The sequence below is a fragment of the Miniopterus schreibersii genome, assembly GCF_964146895.1.
Source record: "Miniopterus schreibersii genome assembly, chromosome: 7".
NCBI lineage: Eukaryota > Metazoa > Chordata > Mammalia > Chiroptera > Miniopteridae > Miniopterus > Miniopterus schreibersii.
This window is the reverse complement of record NC_138108.1, coordinates 12,074,337-12,096,576: the sequence shown is the minus strand read 5'-3', so window position 1 is coordinate 12,096,576 and position 22,240 is coordinate 12,074,337. Positions and strand designations below refer to the sequence as shown.

Here is a 22,240-nt window from a genome sequence, read left to right as displayed (position 1 = left end):
GTTACACCCAAGGCAGTGATTGGGAAATGGGATGACGAGGGGAGCTTGTGCAATAGGATTGCACAAACCACGATGCCTTTCTCTCCTCCCTGACTCATCATTTACCTACTCCCTCATTTTCCAGTCCCTCCAGACCCCCTCATCAACGAGGAGTCGGGGAATTGGCTGCCTCCCCCAAGCCTGGATTCCCAAGCTTTGGCTAAAGTTTTTGATTCAACATGGGGATACATCATCTCCCAGATCAGGTCTGGGCCTGAGAACCTGACTTGATTTCTCTCTGGCTCTTGAGGCCTCAGACTTTGGATGTTCCGTAGTAATTCTGGTTTGAAGCTTCTTGACAGAAAAAGGCCACAGATAGAAGGTGTGAGGGGCATGGGAAAGAGAAGAACCTGAGGAGGAAAGTGGGGAGCACAGAAGCTGGCAAGGGGAAGAAACTGGGAGCTGGAAGGGTTTTGCCCACCATTTACCCAGGGGGTATAGGATGATACCTCTCAAGTAGAATCCAGCCCATAGAGATGTTTTCTTTAGGTTACACAATATTTTCAATGTTTTTGAGCCTAGCATCCAAAAAGCCTATGTTGCATAAAATTCCAAAATTTCCAGCAACCTTGACAAATCAGAAGGCATGGTGACAGTGGGCTCACATGGCCATTGGCTGGAAGTCTGTAGACACTGTCCTCCTCAGACATAGTACCTGACCTCTGTTTTGCTACAGTCACCACCATTCTCTACTGACCCCTGACACGGAGGCTCAGCATCATTTGTCATTAAACACTGAGCTGGCACTGTTTTTCTTGCTCCCAATCTGTCTCAGTTTATCTTACCTGCCTGGTCTCCTCAGGCATCTAAATTTTAACCTCTTAGGTAGTTAGAACCCTTCATTTAACAGAAGAAACAAGCTCAGAAAGAGGACACGATCTGGTGACAATCTCAAGTGAATCAGTGGCAAAGCCAGGACCAGGATTCCAGTGTCCCTTTCTTCTAAGGGTCTCCTTGGCCAGAGCCTTGAATGCATGTCCCTGTGGCAGTGTCTGCAAGGTCTTTTTCTCTGAGGCACTCAGTGGGAAACTGAAGCCAAGGTAGCCATCAGGACTCCCTCCCATTAGCCCTACCAGTGGTCAAGGGGCTTCAGACAGAAGAGGAGAAGAGCTTGACTGCTTGTGCAGGAGGTGAGTGGGGAGTAGTAAACTGATCTGAACTTGAATGCCCAAGTGATGGGAAGCATCTTGAAATTAGAGCTAACTTGGGAGACACAGAACATGGGGTATCTGGAAGGGAGCCACAGGTATCGTGGGGCTCAGACTGGAAGGGGAACGGAAGTCCAACCAGGCCCTTCTTCCAGAGCTGGCCACTTCTGCCTTTGGAAAGTGTTTCACAACACCCCATGTGTGTGAGGGCAGCCAAGCTGCACTGAGGATGGGTACGAGGGTGTGGGCTCACACACTGACGTGCACCGGCACCCAGAGAGGAAGCATGAGCTGAGGAGCTCCCAGCACGCCGCTCACACACAGAGTGCCTGACCTGCTGTCCTCATGACAGGTGAGTAGCCCCCTCCAGGGATGGGGGGAGAGTCAGGGAGGCAAAGGAGGCCCCTGGTCCCCCATGGGAGTCCTGGTCTAGACCACCATTCTGAACACGAGCCTGGGGTTGGGGTCTTTGCATCCCAAGGGCATAGTAACCCCTTTGTCTGATCTCTGTGCGTTTGGAGCCCCTGGAACTTCTTGGGCTGCTGGAGGCGGGGGGGTGAGGCCAAGGGGTACAAGTGTCAGTGTCGGGCAGCCCTACTCAGAGCCCGGTGTCCCTCTCCACACCCTCTGTGGCAAGAGATCTGGACTTGGGGATCTCTACGCTCACACGGAAGGAAAGTAATCCTGAAGGCTCCGCTTCCTACATTTTCTTCAACATTTGGTCAAGGGGGGGGAAGGTGGTGGAGCCAAGATGGGAGTCAAGGGCCTTAATTCCACACTTTGCCGGGAGGAGGCAAGGGAGTAGGACACATGGCTTTAGCCCTAGGCCACCAGGAAGAAACAGGTCACTCACCATGCCTCATGGGGCCCTTTGCAGGTGACAGGGGTCCCCAAAGGCTAAGCAGGCCCAGCTATGACTCTATCTCCAGCCCACCCAGCACAGGGCCAGAGCAAGCGCCCTCTGAAGCGACCTACCTGAAAGAGAAGATCTCCATTCCAGACACAAAACCGGTGGGAATGCTAGAAACTTCCCTGGGTCTTTCAGGATTGATAGGGCCATATCGGGGGATCTCAGGGGCTGGCAGAGGGAGTCTCCTGAAGACCATGGCAAATTCCTTCCAGCTCTGAGCAGCAGTGGTGGACAGTGTGACTGCCCCCCTTCTGCTTCTGTCTCTGGCACTTGGCTTATCATTTGTCTAAAAATTATCAGTGGCTTTCTGGATGAATCTCAGCTTTCCTATGAAGGACTTGGGGTGAATTCAGGTTGGAGCCTTGAGGATTTGTTGTTGTTAAAGGACCTGGACAAGGACATCAGGAGAAGCGAAGGAGGCTGTGGGTTGGCTTTTAGGACGCGGTCACCCGGTCACCCTGCATTTCCAGAATCGTTAGCAGATCCCAGGCTGCCAGACCAAGCCCTGGAATGGGGGCAGGGAGACCCTTGGCTCAGTGGACTCCAGAGAGGAGGGCCTATGGTCTGACAAGGGGCTGGGGAGGGAGGAACTGGACCAGGGAGGCCTGACCCCAGGAAAAACCCCTGTTGGGGGCTGAGGATCTGCAGAGTCAGGGCCTGCAGGAGGTAAGCTGGTCAGGTGTAGGCAAGCTGCTGACTGTGCTGGATCCAAAAAGTCAATGGGTTGTGACAGCAACCCATTGGGTTCCTCCCATCCCTAGTCCACTAACCCCTGGGGGGTGCGGCTCCAGGAATGGGGAATAGAGGGCCCAGCTGGCCAGCCTGGGCTGATAAGCCCCTTGTAGTTCACCTGGGTGTGGGCCAAGGCCAGTCATTACAGCCCCTATACCCAGGACCCTCTAACCCCACTCCCACCCATAGGGCACGTTCAGCCTGAGGAAGCTGTGGGCCTTCACGGGGCCCGGCTTCCTCATGAGCATCGCTTTCCTGGACCCAGGAAACATCGAGTCAGACCTACAGGCTGGCGCCGTGGCTGGATTCAAAGTAATTGAGTTGGGGCACTGTGGGGAGGGGGGTGACCAGGTTAAGTAGGTGGAGATGCCAGCTTGTTCCTGGGAGAAGATGTTAAGTTCAAATGGGCTGGAAAGGGTCCCCAGGACATCCCTGCCAGATTGTGGGGTATATGGGGAGCAGGGGAGGAGGTTGGTCTTCTTACTCCATCTCCCCACTTTGTCCCCAAGGAATGTTCTTGGTTAGAGGGTGCCATCAATTCCAGGGTTAGCAGACTGGCCCCTCTGGCTGAAGGCCTCTTCCTGCCTTCTCACAGCTGCTCTGGGTGCTGCTGTGGGCCACGGTGTTGGGCTTGCTCTGCCAGCGACTTGCTGCCCGGCTGGGCGTGGTGACGGGCAAAGACTTGGGCGAGGTATGCCATCTCTACTACTCTAAGGTAAGTTTGGTGGGCCTGGACAGGAAACACCCACAGGCCCCAAACCCAAAACATTCACTTACAGCTTCCATGATCAAATAAATACATCATCTCGGGGGGGGGGGGGGGGGGTGTTAAAAGTCCATTTCACAGATGAGAACACTGAGGCTCAAACTAACAGCACACAAACTGAAAGGGATGCTAGTCATGCCCTGTTCATCTTCTAGAAGGGGAAACTGAAACCTGGAGAAATGACTTGCTTAAGGGAAAATATAGGTAGTCATCAGCTTGGGACGGTCATTGGCTGGGGTGGACACTGGGGGCTTGGCTGTTGTCAGTGTCTAGGCAGGAAAACCAAAATTCACCATTAGATATCTCAAAGATATTTCATGCAGGGATGTAGCCACAAGGTGTTGGGAGGGCTGGGCAAGCAATGGAAGGAGGGTGTTACCCAGAGGTCAGAAAGCTGCTGGGCAGGAGCCCAAGAGCCATCATTTGCTGCTGAACTTCTGGGAGCATCGCCACCTCTGCTGAGATGGCCACCAGTACTGCTGGAGCCTAGGTGGCCTGGTGCTTTTGCAGGTGCCACTGCCAGAAACACCACCAGAAGCAGTGGGAAAACGATTTCTCCCTGTCTTTTAATCTCTCCTAAGTGTTTCCTGCCAAACCCAACTGGAAGCCAGCTGGCAAGGCCATCCTGCAAATGTAGTTTGCAGGCTTCTAGCCTGGCAGGACAGTACTGAGTATGGAAAGGTGAGCGTAGGACTGAGACAAACAACTGACCAGCCTTAGTGAAGGTTACCTCCTCCCCTAGGTGCCCCGCATTCTCCTCTGGCTAACCATAGAGCTAGCCATTGTTGGCTCGGACATGCAAGAGGTCATCGGCACAGCTATAGCATTCAGTCTGCTCTCGGCTGGACGGTACTGCCCCAGGGGCCCCAGATCTTCAGGCCAGGGCTGGGAACAGCGGCTTCTTCTTCCCCAGACCTTATACTTCCCTGTGTCCATTTCAGCTTGCAGTTTCCTCTGACTCAGAGTTGTTGCCCAATTTGCCAGGTGGGGAAACAGAGACCCAGAAATGCAGTGATTTGTCTAAAGTCACACAATGTCAGCGACCTTGCAGGCTTCAGGGCAGCAGCCCCAAGCTCCCTGCCATACTGGTCCCCCACCCATCTTGGCCATTTTCCATCTCCAGCACAGTCCCACTGCTCCCCTCTCCTGTATCTGTCTGGGGCCGCTTGGGTCCCTGCTCCCAGGAGGTCAGATTTCGGTCTTCAGCCCTGAGGGTGGGAGTTTGGGACCTTTGGACCAGGCTGGGCTGACCCAGGCCACTCTGGTTTCAGAATCCCTCTCTGGGGTGGTGTCCTCATCACCATCGTGGACACTTTCTTCTTCCTCTTCCTGGATAACTACGGTGGGTATGCCCTTCATCTCGGAGGGACTGCACTTCGGGTTGGGCAAGTGAATGCAAGAGCCAGTTGATGCTCCGCGGTTCTGGGGAAGCGCTGAGCTCCTCACTGTGTGTGGCCTTGAGCAAGTTACTCAGACTTCTGTTTCTTCATCTGTAACATGGGAAAAATAATAGCACGGACGTCACAGGGTTGTGGTGAGGATTCACTGAAGTGACATATGTTAAGCGCTTGGCACAGGGCCTAGAACAAAGTGCTCAAGGTTTCACCATTAATAATTGCATACGTTACAGTTTTTTTGTTTTGTTTTTCTGCCCCTTTGCTCTCTTCCTAGGGTTGCGGAAGCTGGAAGCCTTTTTTGGATTCCTTATTACCATTATGGCCTTGACCTTCGGCTATGAGGTAGGAAGTCAGAGCTGCAGCACCCTCCACCAAGGCCACCCTCTCTCTGCCCCACTCAGAGCCTGAGGGGCCAGGGGCAGGGGGGAAGGTGAGCATGGCTTTGCAGGGGCAAGGTTTGGTCTGACCAGGCTCTTCCTCACAGTACGTGGTGGCACGCCCCGCTCAGGGACCACTTCTTCGAGGCCTGCTCCTGCCGTCGTGCCCGGGCTGCGGCCAGCCAGAGCTGCTGCAGGCCGTGGGCATCGTTGGTGCCATCATCATGCCCCACAACATCTACCTGCACTCAGCCCTGGTCAAGGTGAACAGAGGGGCAGGAAGGGAGAGGCACCTGGTCCCTTAGCTTCACACTGGCCCCGCCTCCAAGCCTGGAGCCCCTCCCCTTTGGCTCCTGCCTTCCAGATTTTAGGTGGGAAGTGAATCATTCTCCATTCAATATCTAATAACAGAGCACCTATTGTGTGCTGGGATCCAGAGTCGATGATAAAAAGACAAGTTCTCTGCCTTCCTGGAGCTTGCATTCTAGTGGGGAAGACAGACCATGAGCACATCAACAAATGATGGAGAGAATTCTGGATTGTGCAAGGTGCTCTGAAGGAAACGAAACAGAGAAGTGTGATAGTGACTGAGGAGAGGCTACTTTAGAAAAGGTAGTCAGGAAAGGCCTTTGTAAGGAGGGGACTTTGAGACATAGGAGGAAGGAAGGATAGGAAGGAAGATAAGAGGAGAAGATATTCTAAGTGGAGGGAATGGTGAAGGCAAAGGCTCTGAGGAGAAATAAACTGGGCATGTAGGAAGGGGGTCAGTTGACCAGGGCCTGTCCCAGACTGCCATGTAGGGGGCTTTAGAAAGGACGGGTTTGAGGAGAACATACTTAGAGGTGTGAGAGTGGAGATGTTGGGGTGGCTCTGAGAGACTTTGGCTATTCTTTCCCCTTTGACCTTTGTAGTCTCGAGAGATAGACCGGACCCAAAGGGCTGACATCCGAGAAGCCAACATGTACTTCCTGATCGAGGCCACCATTGCCCTGTCAGTCTCCTTCTTCATCAACCTCTTTGTTGTGGCTGTCTTTGGGCAGGCCTTCTACCAGCAAACCAACCAGGCTGCGGTGAGACACATCACACTTCCCCTCTAGCATTGCTGGGGACCCCAGGCAACGTAGCTAAGCCCTTTGAGACTCTGCTCTACACTCCAGGCATTGGTAGGAGAGGGAGTCTGTGACCTTGGCCTCTGGTTGGAACTCTCTTCCCCAACCCACTGGGGGGACACAGCTCCCCTCAGGCAGACCCTTGAGGTCAGAGTCACACAAGGTGCTACAAGGCACAGACACACAAGGAAAGTGCCTGGGAGGGAGGAGCTGAGTCTCAGGGGACCCAGCATTCCAGTTGTACCTGGAAGATTGGGCAGGATTTGCCTAGCAAACTGCAGGGGAGGGCATTCTGGGGGGAGAGGATGTCTGAGCATGAGCGTGGAGTGGGAATGCACAGGCACTCATTTTCTTCTCATAATTTTTGTTAGCAAATAAACTTTCATCCATTCAGCAGATATTTACTGAGCATTTGTTGTGTATCAGGCGGTGTCCCTAGTCCCTGATATGAAGACCCTGCCCTCTTACAGTTTAAATTTGGAGGGTGGTGGGCAGACAGGAAACAAATCAACAAATCAGTACAAAAGGGAAGAGTGTGGACAATGTTGCAAAGGAAAATAAAGGAGGTGATGAAACATCACTGGGGATGTGATGAGGGAGGGGCTCCGTTAGCCCTGGTGGTCAGGAGGGGACTTCTGGAGGTGACATTTGAGCTGAGTCTGAAAGAGAAGGAGCCAGCTAGCTTCTTTCTGGCTCTCTTGGATTTTCAGCCTGTGCCCGTCTCCCGTTCTGAGTGGGTCTCTGTCACAAGGCTCTAATAACTGCTGGTCAGTGTTGGGTGCTTACTGAATGCTGACCACCGTGGGAGAGGACTGGCCAGGCCTCCGGGGACCTGGGCACTGCCACTGCCTTGCTATGTGATCTTCACAGTTACACCTCTCCCTGGGTCTCACGCTGCTCCTCGACACAAGGAGACAGGTCTAAATAGCGATGGCAAACCGTTGTCTTCAAGACCTGGCCAGTCACAGAGCTGTGGGAAGTGGGTTCAGTGTAAGGAAAAGGGGACTGTGGGGCAGCTTGAGTCACTGCCAGCCATGTGCCTCTCTGTGGTAACGCCAGTTCTTACAAACCCCTGGAAACAGGGTTCTCATGTGAGTTCTCAATTTTAAATGGTGGCAGTAAATTCACATTAAAGAAAAAAACAACTCGTTGGCCAAACGAAATATGTCTGGCCAGAGTCGGCCCAAGGGCCACCAGTTTTCCACCCCTGGTCAAGGACTGGTGGCCTGAGCTTCTGAGACTGAGTGTGCACTTCCCATCTCCCTCCTACTGCCCCGGTGCCCGCAGTTCAACGTCTGTGCCAACAGCAGCCTCCACGACTACGCCAAGATCTTCCCCAAGAACAACCACACAGTGGACGTGGACATTTACCAAGGAGTAAGCGCGCGGGGGGAGGGGGGGTTGGGCGTGGAAGGGCACAGCCTGCTCGGCTCTCCGCCACGCCCACTAAGGGGAGGGGCCGTGCGGGAGGCGGGGCCACAGTCTGACCACACCCCTCCTTCCAGGGCGTGATGCTGGGCTGCGTCTTTGGCCCCGCAGCCCTTTACATCTGGGCGGTGGGCCTCCTGGCGGCGGGGCAGAGCTCCACCATGACTGGCACCTACGCGGGACAGTTTGTGATGGAGGTGGGCCCTGGGGCCAGGGGTGCGAGGTGAACTGGCACACTACTGGGACACGGGCTTTGTTGACCCTTAAAGCAGCCCAGATCCTAAAGCAGCCATTATAAGCCCCACTTTATAGATGACAGAACGGAGATGCAGAGAGGTGAGGCGACTGGCCCAAGGCTGCAGGCCCAGGACTAATAAGAGGCTTTTATCCAAAACTCTTGAGTCTGCAGCAGTCAGCTGTGGGAAAGGAACTCCCCGAATTTCTCTCCATCCATTGTCTACTAAAAACAGAGCTGCCCCTATTTCGGAGATGCAAAAACAGAGGGTTCCCCAGGCATGAGATGGGATGAGGGAAGACAGAGGTCCCTCCTCTGGAATCCGCTGTCCTGCACCCAGACATTAGGGTGTCCACCCCGTACTCCAGGGTTTCCTGAAGCTGAGGTGGCCACGCTTCGCCCGAGTCCTCCTCACTCGCTCCTGTGCCATCCTGCCCACTGTGCTCGTGGCCCTCTTCAGGGACCTGAGAGACCTGTCAGGACTCAACGACCTGCTCAATGTGCTGCAGAGCCTGCTGGTGAGGGCATCCCTGTCACCCCTGCCCCCCGTGAAGCTAAACAGGAACCACAACAGTCCCCTATATTGAGCAAAACCCTCCTCCCTGGCACAGTCTAAACATACCTTGCCAACAACAAATCCCACAGCCAGACCAGGGGTACAAACCACCGTTATCCCCATTTTGCAGCTTGGAAAACTGATGCACACAGTTAAGTGACCAGTGACAGAACTGGGGTTCAAACTCAGGCAGCCTGGGACCACAGCTCCCAAACACTTTCTCCTGCTCTGGAGCCCCACAAGCTTGGAAGGCACTGAGGTGGAGAAACTGAGGCTCAGAGTGGTTAGGAGACTTGCCCAAGGGCACACAGCCAGGCAGAGGATGAGAGGAGCTCCGGTCCCCTCCTGTCCTTGCTGTGTTCTGAGGGCAGGGTCTCTCAGCCCCATGCTCCCGATTCTCCCCAGCTTCCCTTTGCTGTGCTGCCCATCTTCACGTTCACCAGCATGCCCACGCTCATGCAGGAGTTTGCCAATGGCTGGTGAGTACTCCCCTTCCCAGGCACTGGACTTGCATTACCGCCTTTGATCCTCACAATCACCCAGAGGTAGGAATTGCCATTATTATCCCCATTATCCAGATAAACTCAGAGACGTTAAGGAACCTGTCCAAGGTCACACAAATGGGGGAGCCAGGACTGAAGTCTAGGGGTGGAGGCTGTTTCTAGAACCTGAGCTCTTCACCTTCACCTCAGACTCTGCTCTTGAAAAATCCCACCAAGGTGGAGACTGGAGGGCGCACGAGGCAGAAGTAGGCGGGGGTCTGCTGCAGATCCCACAGCCCAGAGAAGCTGGCTTTGTTATCGCCCTACTCTCCCCACCCGTTTCAGTCTGGCTGTGGGCACTGGAGAGGGGGAGATGCAGCTAGTCCTGAGTTTCCTTCCTGTTCTCCAGGCTAAGCAAGGCCATCACTTCCTCAATCATGGCACTGGTCTGTGCCATCAACCTCTACTTCGTGGTCAGCTACCTGCCCAGCCTCCCCCACCCTGCCTACTTTGGGCTTGTAGCCCTGCTGGCTGCAGCCTACCTGGGCCTCACCACCTACCTGGTACTGTTTGTTCAGCGGTGCTTTGGGGATGGGGAGGGCAAGGAGAGGAGGTAAGGGAGGGAGGAGGGAGATGGACTGGGGCTTCCCCAGAGGTCTTGTTCTCATAATCACCCCTACCCCAGGTCTGGACCTGTTTCATTGCCCATGGAGCCACCCTGCTGACTCACAGTTCCCACCAACACTTCTTGTATGGGCTTCCTGAAGTGAAGCAGGAGGAGGAGCCCTCTGTATGAACTCCCCCCTGGACCTGGCTCTGGGAGTGGAGGAAGTGCTGCAGACTGCCCTGTTGGATGCCGGCATGGGGGATACGGAGGCAGCAGATGGTGTGGGAGTTTTGGAGGCAGGCCAACCCGGGTTCCATAGGGACCTGCTGTTATCTAGTTTGGACAAGTGATTAACTTACAGGTCTTAGTGTCCTCATCTGTAAAATGGGACAACACCAACCTTGCAATGGTTGTAACGCACCTGAACACAGTACTTGGCAATGGGACTTAAAAAAAAAAAATCCAAAAGTATTTATTGAGCACCTATAGGAGTGACTAGACTGACTCAGTTGGGGGCAGGACACAGGCTCCAAACTGTCACTTAAAATAGAGTCTGATGAATGCTAAGTCCATGCTAGGTCTCTTCTCATCTAGAAGAGCAGGGGAACGGAAACCAGGAAAGCACAAAATCCCTGAACCATCAAGAAGAGCCACCTACTCCAGTGTCTCCTCCTCTGGCTGTCTAGCTCCTGTCGCTGGAGTAGCCTCAGCCTTTTTGTTCCACCAGCAACCCATTTTCCAGGCAATAAGACGGAGGCGCGGTTCTCCTCCCCTCAGGCGCCAGGTCATAAGGTACCCCCTAGTCTCCGCCTCCAAGGCCCAATTCATTTGCCATCTCCCCAGGAAATCCAGCGGCCAGGACTCCCAAGCCGCGCAGTTAACGTTCCCAGGGCGCGGACTCACAGCTCCCTCTAGGGGCAGGGACGGTCCCGAGGGCTTGCACTCGCAGCCAAGGCCTCAGCCTTCCAGGCCAATGAAGAGTAGGCCAGCGTCGGGCCTCCCGCCCTGGGGCCTCCGATCTGCCCAGACACCGGGAGGGGGGGGGCGGGTAAGGGGAAAGCTGCATGGGCGGGGAACCCCCTGTGTCGCTGCCGCTGGGAGCCGCCCCACACACCTTCGTCCCGAGCTGGGGCTGCCCTTTACAGACGCTCCCTGAGCTGTTTCTAGGCTCCCCCAAGTCCCTCCTCCGGCCTCTTCCAGTCCCTTCGACCCCAGCCCCAGAGCTGCAGCGATGAGAAGGGGCTGCCAGGTTTTTCCCCAGGGCTGAGCCTGGAGTGAACGCTGTGCCTGGAAGCACCCCTAATTTCCTGGGGATTCGGAGGGGCAAGCTCCGCGCTCTGGATGGGGCGCCTGTTTATGAGAAGAATTTCCTCTTTCTTAAAAGGGCAACGATGCCAGTGGGGCCCTCAAGGAGGGACGGAATGGGACGGGTCTGGCTCAGCCAGAGCAACGGTGGAAGAGGTTACCTGAGCAAGAAGGCCGTCCGATTCCTTTCCCCGGGTTTGGTCCTGGAGAAAGTGGGGCCTACGCGAGCTGAGGGAGGGGATGGATGGGAGCCGGATAGTGGAGAAAGGCATCTCTCAGCCCCTTCTCCAGCTTCCTGGAGGGGCCGTCAGCTGAATCCCCTGCATAATTAATTACGCATTAAATGGGCTCCAGCCCAGTGCTAGATGTGGGGGAGGGAGGCAGATTTCCGAATTAAAGTTGATCGCTCTCAAGGAGTTCCAGTGGAAGGGGGGGGCGGGCAGCCAAGTCTAGAACAAATCACTATCCAGTGGGATGGGGAACGATCGATGTGCGAGTCGGGCACAGCTGGAAAGAGTGAGGTAAGAACCAAAGAAGGCCCTTGGGCAGATTTTGAAAGCTGAATAGTCAAGGGGTGATGAGCATGCTAATAGGGGGGGTGTCTGTGTGAAAGCGCAGAGACAGTGGAGAGCTCTTAGATCTCTTGGAACTGCAAGGGGACCCCAGAGGAATGGGCAGGCTGGTCATACGAATAGTTAAGCCTGGGATTTAGGACTAGGGGGCAAGGAATGCAGAGAGGGGAGAGGGCCAAAGGCCAGCGAAGGGGTTACCTTGGGCAAGAGGTTAGCGATGAGGTCTGGCCAAGGTCAATCATTTCAGATCAAGGGAGGCCCCTACAGAGCGCTGTCTCCCCACCCTCATAGTAGCTCCACCTCTCCCAGACATGGGCTCAGACCTGACTTTCCCCAGGAGCCTGCTCTGGGAGCCCTGCCTTTCATGCACCGTGCCCCCCTCCACTTTACCAACCCCATTTGGCAGATGGGGTTAGCTGCGTGCTGGATGGAGAAAACACTTGTCCACAGTGCCAGACAGAACCCGGTGTTTCCCCACTCACATCCCCCATGACTGTGTTCCTCCTGGGGTGCAAACCTATGAAAGATAAAAATAAACTATGTGGGTAAGGCGACCTCTAGCTGCTGGGGTGGAGAGAGACCGCACTGGGTGTGAACCGCCCCCCCACCCCCACACACACACAAAGTGAGGAAACTCAGGCACCTCCCCAACCCTACAGAACACTTCCACCAGCGCCTCAGTCCCCCACAGCTCCAAGACTATGCGCGGCAGTTCTCGCGCCGGGGAGCCTGGGAGGGGGGCAGGTCTCCCAGCGGAAGAGGCCACACCCACAAAGTCTTAGAGGGGGCACTGGGGGTGGGAGGCCAGGGGAATAGCGAGCGCGGGGGAGCGCTGCGGTCTTGCGCAGTGCTTTATCCCTGCGTCAGCAACTCAGACCCCCTTGGGGACAGCCGGCCAGGTTCTGGTCTTCACAGGGGAAGGGCAGAGGAAGGCGACCGCCCTGCTCAGGCCAGGGGCGAAGCCACGGCTTCACTCCGTCCTCGCCACACATTTCCTTTTGGGGTCTGCGCGGCTGGGCCTCGGAGATAAGCTGAGGCCTTGCCCCAGGCGGTTCGAAGGGTAGGGGGTTCCTCTTGGCGGCCGGAATCCCGCCTCTCTCCTTGCAGTAGAGCTGGGTCAATTCGCTTCACTTTTCAGAGTTCAGTTTTCCCGTGCGCAAAATGGCATAAGGAGGTAGTTTTGAGCAGTGAAATGAGGGGGCGCAGCCAGACGAAGCGCTCGCTACACGTTGGCGATTACGATTATAAACAGTGAGGGCTGCCCAGCGGGCGCGTTAAGGGCAGGAGGGGGGCGGTGGGGGTCCAGCTTCGGGGGGAAGTTACGGCTCAGAGTCACCTACTCCGTTGCCCAATTGCAGGACTCGAGCTAGTGCGCCTTCGGGCAGGCGCAGCTCTTCGCCAATCCCGCCCCCCTCCCCGCGCGGGGCCGCCCCAATCCTTGCTCCCCCTCCGTGAGGCCCGGAGGACACGTGCCGCGCTTGCACCCGGCGGCTGGATGGGACTGGACGCGCCCGCCCCGCCGCCGAGGCCCAGGCCCACTCGGGAAAGGAAGTGCCGAGGAGTGTTTGTCAAGGCTTGGCGTTATTATTTTTTAAATTATAAACACAGAATAATATCGACGAATAGAAAGAACTTAATAAACAGGAAAAAAGAAACCCACCCTCAGGGCCAATAACACGGGAGTTTGCTTCCTGAAGAATCCGCGTGGGCGCGGTCCGGTTCCCGGCCAGGGTGTGTCTGCACCGACCCGGGTAGAACCGCTGTTCAAAAGCCTCCAAAGAGATGTCAGGCCCCTCTGTCGGGCTGGGCCCGGTGGGATTGAGAGCCCACTGGGCGGGCGCCACCAGGTCCCCCCCCCCCCCAATAATCAGAGTGGCTAGCGTGGGAGTAGAGGAGGGGGTTGGGGAAGGCCTCTTGGAGACAGTGGCATTTCATCGAGGTCGGTGGGATTTGGCCCCGCGAAGGGGTAGGAAGCGTGTTCCAGATAGAGGGAACAGCGTGGACGAGGGCGCCTCCTGGTGGGAAAGCCAGGTGATGGCGTGGACACGGGAGCCGATATACTGGGCGCCAGGTGGGGCAGTTGGAAGAGGTCGGCAGGGGGATCCCCGGGCAAAAAGTTGGACTTTTTCCGTTCTACAAATACGAGTCACCTGGCCCCAAGACCGCCGTGGGTGTTGATGATCACAGTCCGGCCAAGGGCATAACTGTGAATCTGCACAGTCGCTTGGAGAGAGCAAAGGGTCACCGTTGGCCCACGATTTCCGCGAAGTGATCCCTTCAACCGTCGGAGAGAAGACCCATTTTACAGACCAAATAGTGTTATCCCCATTTTTCAGAAGAGCCGCTACTCCCTGACCCTTGGAATGTGCAGAGGTGAAAGCGCACTGTGCACCCGCCCGCACTCCCAGGCGTGGGCGCTCCCGGCAGGCGGGGCGGGCCGTGCCTCCCGGCGCTGGGCAGCCTGGAACTGTGGGCCTGGTGTTTCAGGTCCTGCCACGCAGCCGCAGAGGCTCCCTGAGGTCGGGCGGCAGGAAGGGAGGCGACGCCCCCTGGAGCGCGGCCGGAACCGGGCCGGACCCGCCTCCCTGCCCGCGGAGTCGCCCCGGCCCCAGAAGTGATGAAAGCCGCTGCTGAGTCCAGGTCACGCCGAAGCCGTTGCCCTTTTAAGGGGGAGCCTTGAAACGGCGCCCGGGTTCCATGTTTGCATCCGCCTCGCGGGGAGGAAACTCCATGTTGTAACAAAGTTTCCTCCGCGCCCCCTCCCTCCCCCTCCCCCTCAGAACCTGGCTCCCCTCCCCTCCGAAGCTCGCGGGGATCCCTCCCTCCGACCCTCCCCTCCCCCCCGCGCCCCGATTCCGGCCCGAGCCGGGGGGGAGGCCGGGCGCCCGGGCCAGAGTCCGGCCGGAGCGGAGCGCGCGGGGCCCCATGGACAGCTCGGCCGTCATTACTCAGATCAGCAAGGAGGAGGCACGGGGCCAGCTAAGGAGCAAAGGTACTGGGGCCGCGCGGAGGGGGCCACAGCCTGGGCGCCGCGGGAGGGGAAAAGGAGGGGGCCAGGACCCTCCTCCAGGCAGCCGCCGCCCCGGGCGCCCGCCTTGGAGGGGCTCGAAGCTCCCAGCCGGAGAAGGAGCGGGGAGAGTTTGAACTTGGGGAGGTTCAGAGACGCGGGGCGGGGTCTGGCGCCTCTTGGGTGCTCCCGTTTGCTCGAGGTGGGGAAGCTGAGGCAGGAGTAGAAATGGGGCTCCTTCAGGGTCTCCTGAGCTGGCAGTGCGCAACGCCCGAGAGTTGCCTCCTCCGCACCCCCTCCCCCTTCCATTAGCGCGGACCGGGCTGGGAGATGGAGGGTGTTGTAGAGGGCGCCTGCAGGCCACCCGCTGAGACTCCGCCCACCACCCACCCTGGGCTTTGGTCTGGTCGGGTCGCGGGAGGGGCGCCGAGGTGACAGCGGGTTGGGGAGGGTTGGAAGGATCTCCCGCCAACACACAGCCACAATTCCCACAAACTTCCGCTTCACAACTGGAGGCGCCAGGTCCCTCAGAGGCACAGAAAAGAGCGACTACTTCTAAGAGTCGCCCAAGCGCCCGCGGGGAGACCCGTGCCTGGGCCGGGCACGCGGCGTTTGGGAAAGGCCCCTGGGCGCTGGGCCTGTGCACACAGGTAGCGACCCGGGAAGCCGGGCCGCCCGGGGCTGGAGGTCTGCTCCTCCCTGTCCCGGTGTTGACTTCAGAGGCTAGTTAGTCCTTCCAGGTCTGCCCACCTCTGGCCTGAGCCTAGCTGCACCCGGGGGCTTGGCGGGGGGGGGCGCAGAATGCGCCCGTCAATCACCCAGCGGATACCTGGCTCAACATTGGAGGTTGGGGCAGGGAGGGGTGGAGGAGGCGGGGCCGGCGGGTGTCAGCGGGAAAGTGGCCCCAGGTCCACTCCCTGTCTCTCGGTCCAGCCTTAGAGAGGACTTTGGACTTAGAGGGGGCTGAGAGTATGGAAGGAAGGCGGGAGCAAGCCCCAGGCCCCAGCCCTCCTGGGCCCGACTGAGCAGGGTCTGCTCAGGTAAGGTGGGTGTCAGGAGGCTGCCACAGTGGGGTGATCCCTCAGCAGTGATGGGGGCTGGGAGGAAGACACAGTACCCTTGGTTCCCCTTCCAGCCAGTGCACACCTTAATGGGAGTACCTTTGTACCTATACTGGACTGACTTGTGGGGAGCAGAGAGGTGGCCTGGAGCCACCCTAATGTGTCTCCCTCAGTGAAGGGAGCATAGCCAGACCCTCGGAGCCCAGGGGCTGGCACCTGGGCACATATGCACGCCTCTGCAGGTTAGTGTACACGCCCCCACCTTGGGTCTCCCTGTTTCAGGGGACCAGAAGTCATCCACTTCTCAGAAGCCCCGGAGCCGGGGCATCCTCCACTCACTTTTCTGCTGTGTCTGCCGGGATGATGGGGAGGCCCTGCCCACCCACAGTGGAGCACCCCTGCTTGTGGAGGAAAATGGAGCTGTTCCCAAGGTGCGTGGTGGCCAAGTGAGGGCTGCAGAGCTGACCTGGGCCCACCCTGGAGGGGGTTTAGGGGAAAGTTTTTCTTGACCTGCCTGCAGGCCCTGGAAGGTATGGAGGAGGGTGGAGCCCTCCCAGGTCTACCCAGCTCGTCACCTGAAAGCTCCAAAACTTCCACCAAGGGAATTCTAAATTTCCCCATCCTAGGTGGACTCTATTCTCTGCCTTGGTTTTCCCAGGTGGGGAAGTGAGGCCCAGAGAGCCAGGTGGCCTGCTCCTGGCTCCAGAGTTGACGGGCAAATTTGGGAAGAGGGTGGTCTCTCCCCATGTTCCTGTGGCTTCCTAGGTAGAGGGCTGCGGGTGGGAAGACCTGTATAGGAGAAATGACTGGGGTGTGAGAGAGGTGCCCCCAGCCAGTCCTGCTCATCCCCACAGCAGACCCCAGTCCAGTATCTGCTCCCGGAGGCCAAGGCCCAGGATTCAGACAAGATCTGCGTGGTCATCGATTTGGATGAGACCCTGGTGCACAGCTCCTTCAAGGTGGGCCCTGCCCAGCAGCCCCCAGCCCTGGGTTTCTCAGGGGGCCTGCCCTGGCTTGGGAGGGTGGTCTGGGCAGGCCTCGCCCAGCTCCAGCCACTCTTTTCCCCCCATAGCCAGTGAACAATGCTGACTTCATCATCCCCGTGGAGATCGATGGGGTTGTCCACCAGGTGAGGGGCCGGGTATTGGGGGGAGGCAGTGGGCTTGGTATCTGCCATTCAGACAGGCTGTTCCCACTAATCCTGAAAGCTCCATATAGGACCTTGATAGATGTGGAATGCCAGAGGCTCAGAGGGGGTGTGAGACTTATCCAAGGTCATACAGATCCTCAGGGACTTGACTCTAAGGCCTGCAGGGAATGGCGCCCCCTTACCCCACCTTGCCCGGGACCCAGTTCAAGTAATTCAGGATAGGTTGTGTGCCATCCAGCCTGTTCTCCATTACTTGGCTCGGGGGCCGGTGCCCTGCAGCCTCGGGGTGAGGGGGCTGCCCCAGGCCCCTCCATTTGGCTGAGGCCATGGTGATGGAAGGGCCAGAAATAGTGATATGCCTTGAGGCAGGGCTAGAAGCCTGGAAGTCAGAGGTTCATCCTGATCCTCTTCTGAGAGGGTGGTCGTCTCCCTAGCAGCAGTCGGGGTGGCTGGTCAAGTGGAGCCCCCTCAGGGCCTGGGACCAGCCTGCCCCCTGCACTTCACTGGCTCCCTCCCAGCCTGTGGGCCAGCAGTCCCCTCACTGGCCCACCCCCCAGGTCTACGTGCTGAAGCGGCCCTACGTGGACGAGTTTCTGCAGCGAATGGGCGAGCTCTTCGAGTGTGTGCTGTTCACTGCCAGCCTGGCCAAGGTGAGTGAGCCCTACATCCTCTGAAGGGCTCCTGGGACAACCCTGCCTGCCTCACCAGCATGTGGCCTCTGAGCAGTGACCTCTGGGTCACCCTGGGTCCCGATGACTCACCTCCTACCCGCAGTATGCAGACCCAGTAGCTGACCTGCTGGACAAGTGGGGGGCCTTCCGGGCACGGCTGTTTCGAGAGTCATGTGTCTTCCACCGAGGGAACTACGTGAAGGACCTGAGCAGGCTGGGCCGAGACTTGCGGCGGGTGCTTATCCTGGACAACTCGCCTGCCTCCTACGTCTTCCATCCGGATAACGCCGTGAGTGCCATGCAGAACCTGGATAGGGGTCTGAAACCCAAGAAAGGGGTCAGTCCATTTGGGCTCCCCAACCTCTGCTCCCAAGCTGGGCTGTGTCCTAGGCCTGGTGTCCTCCCATTCCTTCCTGTCACAGACCTGTGCCCACTCGCCTCATACTTTATTCATCATTCAGTCCATTCTACCCGTGTGTAGAGGGCTGGGGTCCCTGCTGGGCATTGGAGCAATTGAAATTTTTTAAGTTGCCAGTTGTGACCAGTTAGTGGGTCACAGAAATAATTTAGTGGGTCCTAATTGGGATTTTTAAAAAATGAAATAAAATAGGAACTATCGGAGTGCTTTGCACACAGTTAGGTTAAGTATCATTTTGTAAAATTGTTGCTTTGTTATATACAGAAACATGATTTACTGGGTGGGGGTTGCTGTCAAAATATTTGAAAACTGTGGGTAACGGGGTTCCAGGAGGTGGCCTACCGAGCAACAGGTGCTCAGGGATGGCCTGCATATTCTGCGTCCAGGGTGGTGACCCTACGCCCATCTGCCCAGGTACCGGTGGCCTCGTGGTTTGACAACATGAGTGACACAGAGCTCCACGACCTCCTGCCCTTCTTCGAGCAGCTCAGCCGGGTGGATGACGTGTATTCAGTGCTCAGGCAGCCACGGCCTGGCAGCTAGTGAGGCGCCCTGGGGCCAGGACCTGCCCCTGACCACACCTAGACCTTTCACGCGTGGACTCTTCCTTAAGAAAACCCAGCAGCCTCGGCCATCTCTGCGCCATGGGGAAGTGGGCATCTCCCCTGCCAGTCTGGCCAGGCTATGAAGGGTGCAGCAGGCTGCACAGAGGGCAATGAGACCCTGGGTCCCTGTGTCAGTGCCTTAGAACCCCCTTGCTCTTCTTGGAGGACCTGCAGGCCCTGCTTGCCCCTCCTCCTTTCTTCCTCTGTGCTGCCATGTTTCTCTGCTGCCAAATTGGGCCCCTTGGCCCTTTCTGGTTCTGCTTGGGGGAGGGGACAGAGTTCCTGTTGCCCCATGCCTTGGGCCCCCAGCCTGGAAACGGTGGACACCAAGTGCCTTGCATAGAGCCCTCTTTCCTGCCTGGTTTTTCCAGGACCAGATCAGGTCAGCTCTTGCCTGGAACAGTCTCCAGGCTATTGGTCAGGGAGAAACCATTCTCCCCACGTCTTCCGTGGGGACTTAGACCCCACGACCTCTGCCTAGGTGGGTAGACAGGAGGGGAGAAGATCCGTTAACACTTGTGGAAGCAGCAGGGGTCTGTCCTTAGGACACAGAGTCCAGCTAATCTGGGCTCATCAGCAGCTGTGGGCTGCTATCACCCAAGGCCTTGGGACTTGGATCCCCCAGCTCCAAGTGTGGGGTGTAGACAGGACCCCTTTGCGGTGCCATATAAATATGTATATGTGTATATAGATTTTTAGGGGAAGGAGAGGGGGAAGGGTTGGAGTAGAGACACCCCTTCCTCACCCCTTTCCCAGGCCCATAAATTGGGGGGAGGGAGGGAAAGGATTTTTACATTTTTAAACTATTTTCTGAATGAAACAAGCTGGGCCAAGGGGCCCCAGGCCCCCTCCTCTGCCCCCCACACCCTCTTTGCTTCATTCATTCATTCAAAACATTTATTGAGCACCTTCTCTGTGCCCAGCCTGTGCTAGGCCAACCAGCTGACTGTGTGTGTGGAGTCTCTATACCACCTAATTGGTGCCTCCACCACCCACCCTGTACTTCACCCCGTGCCTTTAGGGGATCTGTAGGAGTTGGGACCCTTCTTGTGGGGTTTTGGGAGTATTCCTGCCAAGCTACACCCCTCCTCAGTGCCAACCCACTCTCTGCAGCCCCCTGTCTCATCCCCTGCTAGCTGGGGGCTGCTCCCAGGACATCCTGCCTTCCAGCTCTGCCTCCTTTACCTGGAACCCCTCCCCCAATTGCTGAGTCTGGAGGTCAAGGCCTTTCTTTGGCTTTCCCCGGGGCCTAACAGTTAAGGGGACCCACATACCAGTGCCAAGGGGGGTATCAAATGGAGATATGCCCCCCCCCCCAGAGCTGGGGGTGGGAGGGAGGACATGGTTGGTCTGTATCCCCTGACCCTCCCATTTAAGTGCCTTCTCTGTGATGGAGAGCCCCTCGGTGTCATGAGAACTAAAGAGGAAGCCAGACCCCCCATCTTGCCTCTGTGGTTATTGGGCGGTGAAGTGGGGGGGGGGGGTGATTGTGTCCCATGAAGCCTTTCACTTAAGCAAACCCTTTGGAGGGAGGAGGGTGGTAGTGGAGGCTGCCCTACTGCCCTGGGGCTTCAAGTGTGAAAGTGCGAGAATGATCTGAGCACAGTTTAATTTCCCTGCTTCTCTCGGCCTCAGTTATCTGATCTGCAAAATGGAGATCTGCACTCGGCACAACTGGTTAAGTGCCTGCACTTGGAGGGCTCCATGAGATTAGCTCTAAAGCTAAGCAGAAATGTGTCCCTAGGGGAGGCCCCTGGAAGGTATTTGGAGACGGGAGGGGTGTGGTCTCCAACCCCGGAGCGGAGGGAGGAGCTGGTGAGGCCCCGGAGGGTGGAGGCGGGGAGCCGGGCGAGTTCCAGGGAAGCCGAGTTCCACTCCAGTCGGGAGAACTTTGAACGGGGCGACGTGGGGCCTCCCCGGCAGTGTCGCGGGAAGGGCCGGCGGGCTGAGGCGGCGGGGACTCTGGGGACACTGGGTGGGGGCCGGCGCTCAGTCCGTCCCCCTCCGGGCCCCCCCACCGGCCCCCCCCCCCGGGGCCTCCGCTGGCCGCGCCCTTGCTCGGCCTCGGCCCACTTCCTGCCCCCGCCCCTCGGGCCCTGGCAGCGCTTCCTCTGCGGGGCTGGGCAGCCCGGGCCCTGGCAGGAAGTGCCCCCGCCCGCCCTCTGCTTCCCACGGTGGCCACTAGAGGCCTCTCCGCCCTCGGGGACGCCAGGACTCCAGGCGCCTGGCCTGCCCCCGTCCCAACCCCAGGGGCTGGAAAGATGAATGCCTCTCGTTCGCCCCTCTCCCAGGGGTCCCCCCCCCCCCCCCGCCACACACACACACACACGGGAGAAGGGAGATGCCCCTTCCAAAGGTTGATCCCTGGCCCCCCATCTCCACCTCTCCTACCCCTCCCACCCCTCATCCCCTTTTGAATCCAGCCTCAAGCCTCCCTCCTGGTACCCCAGGTGCTAATCTGCCCCCCAAGTCTCTGAGGGTGACCTGCCTGTGTATGATACTGCCCCTTTCCCTTCCCTTGCTCCCCTCCCCTTTCCTCTGGTAGAAAAGCGCTGGGAAGCACTTACCTGGGAAGAACCTGCAGTGCCCCCCTCAGTTCCATCAGCTCTAGTGTGAACTGGAGCCTCAGAGCCTTTGGTTGAGTTAATATCCAGCTGGCTTCCCTCTGCCCTTATCCTACTTGGGGCCCGTTGGATTTCCTGCTCTCCATGGAAACGCTAGCCCCCCGATTTGCATCCCAGAGGCCCAGGTTGGCCGTCAACAGGGCTCCCAACTTTGAATGAGACCTCAGTCAGCCTACCCCCCCTTCACCCACATAAAGTTCAACTTAACCACACATATCCACACTTCCTGTGTGCCAGGCACCTTGCCAGGACTGGGGACACGCCATGGCTAGGGTATGCCTCTGCTCTCAAGGAACTCACACCCTCGTGTGGAGAAAGACACCTGAACAGACTGTCTGAAACCTGAAATGCTCCAAAGGTAGTTCAAGAAAGAACATGAAACACTGGGAGCACAGGGGCACCTCACCTGGCCTGGGATGGCCATGGAGGGTTTGGAAAACGCATCCTGAGGAAGTGAGTCTAAGAGGAGTTTTCGAAGGAGGAGCGAAGCAGGTGATGGTGGCTTGAGCAGGCAGATGCACCAGAAAGGAGGCCAAAGAGCCAGGAGCCCATCACTGCAGGGAGTGCGGGAAATAACAGTTTTGGAATTGTACACAGCAGAGGTGGGGTGGGGTGGGAGATGATACTGCAGGAGGCAAGAGGGGCCAGATGATGCAGATCTATAAGTGGACCAAGGGAGTGGCCTTTTTTCTTGCAGGCAGTGGGTGCCTTTGAGGCACACAGGGACACTGAACAGAAGAGGGGTGTGCTCAATCCTGGCAGCTTCACATTGGAAGCTAAATCGGGTAAGGGACAGGAGACCTTATTGGGAGACCACGGTAGTGGAAGATGGAGAATGCAGACTTGAACTGGGGCATAGAGGCGGAGTGAAAAGAGAAGGAAGGATGGGTGGATGTGAGGAGATAAACTTGGCAGGAAGCTGTGGCTGGTTGGCCCTGGGGACTAGGGTGGAGAGGAGGAAGGCTTTGGAGATGTCAACTGAAAATGTCTCTAACTGAGCCCAGTATGGAACAGATACTATTTGCCTGTTACACACACACA

General features: G+C 57.4%; 2 protein-coding genes across 6 annotated transcripts; both read left to right on the top strand.

Moving 5' to 3' along the window:
- The first annotated feature begins 1,392 nt into the window (after positions 1–1,392).
- SLC11A1 (solute carrier family 11 member 1) lies at positions 1,393–10,351 on the top strand. Of its 2 annotated transcripts, none has more exons than XM_081142672.1 (15): positions 1,393–1,539; positions 2,065–2,198; positions 3,019–3,141; positions 3,425–3,544; positions 4,338–4,444; positions 4,867–4,937; positions 5,267–5,334; positions 5,477–5,632; positions 6,281–6,439; positions 7,766–7,855; positions 7,984–8,103; positions 8,510–8,659; positions 9,103–9,176; positions 9,589–9,742; positions 9,865–10,351. In XM_081142672.1, the coding sequence occupies exons 1-15, from the start codon at positions 1,533–1,535 to the stop codon at positions 9,973–9,975; spliced, it is 1,644 nt and encodes a 547-aa protein (XP_080998798.1). In that variant the 5' UTR covers positions 1,393–1,532; the 3' UTR covers positions 9,976–10,351. The 2 variants fall into 2 exon arrangements, with proteins under 2 accessions (XP_080998798.1, XP_080998799.1); XM_081142673.1 differs by having other exon boundaries at positions 1,439–1,539; positions 3,425–3,520.
- Positions 10,352–14,192: 3,841 nt separating this feature from the next.
- On the top strand, positions 14,193–20,016 carry CTDSP1 (CTD small phosphatase 1). Of its 4 annotated transcripts, none has more exons than XM_081142676.1 (7): positions 14,193–14,655; positions 16,014–16,162; positions 16,586–16,690; positions 16,804–16,860; positions 17,439–17,531; positions 17,656–17,841; positions 18,385–20,016. In XM_081142676.1, the coding sequence occupies exons 1-7, from the start codon at positions 14,589–14,591 to the stop codon at positions 18,511–18,513; spliced, it is 786 nt and encodes a 261-aa protein (XP_080998802.1). In that variant the 5' UTR covers positions 14,193–14,588; the 3' UTR covers positions 18,514–20,016. The 4 variants fall into 4 exon arrangements, with proteins under 4 accessions (XP_080998802.1, XP_080998803.1, XP_080998801.1 ...); XM_081142677.1 differs by having other exon boundaries at positions 14,354–14,655; positions 16,589–16,690; XM_081142675.1 differs by having other exon boundaries at positions 14,354–14,655; positions 16,589–16,690; positions 17,400–17,531.
- The last annotated feature ends 2,224 nt before the right edge of the window (positions 20,017–22,240 follow it).

Bases quoted from the DNA above. Each gene is read 5' to 3' on its own strand.
- CTDSP1 (XM_081142674.1), top strand. From the start codon at position 14,589: ATGGACAGCTCGGCCGTCATTACTCAGATCAGCAAGGAGGAGGCACGG. The intron at 14,656-16,013 runs GTACTGGGGCCG...TCCCTGTTTCAG, and splicing joins GGGCCAGCTAAGGAGCAAAG to GGGACCAGAAGTCATCCACT. The intron at 17,532-17,655 runs GTGAGTGAGCCC...TCCTACCCGCAG, and splicing joins TCACTGCCAGCCTGGCCAAG to TATGCAGACCCAGTAGCTGA.
- SLC11A1 (XM_081142672.1), top strand. The intron at 7,856-7,983 runs GTAAGCGCGCGG...CCCTCCTTCCAG, and splicing joins ACGTGGACATTTACCAAGGA to GGCGTGATGCTGGGCTGCGT. The intron at 8,660-9,102 runs GTGAGGGCATCC...GATTCTCCCCAG, and splicing joins ATGTGCTGCAGAGCCTGCTG to CTTCCCTTTGCTGTGCTGCC.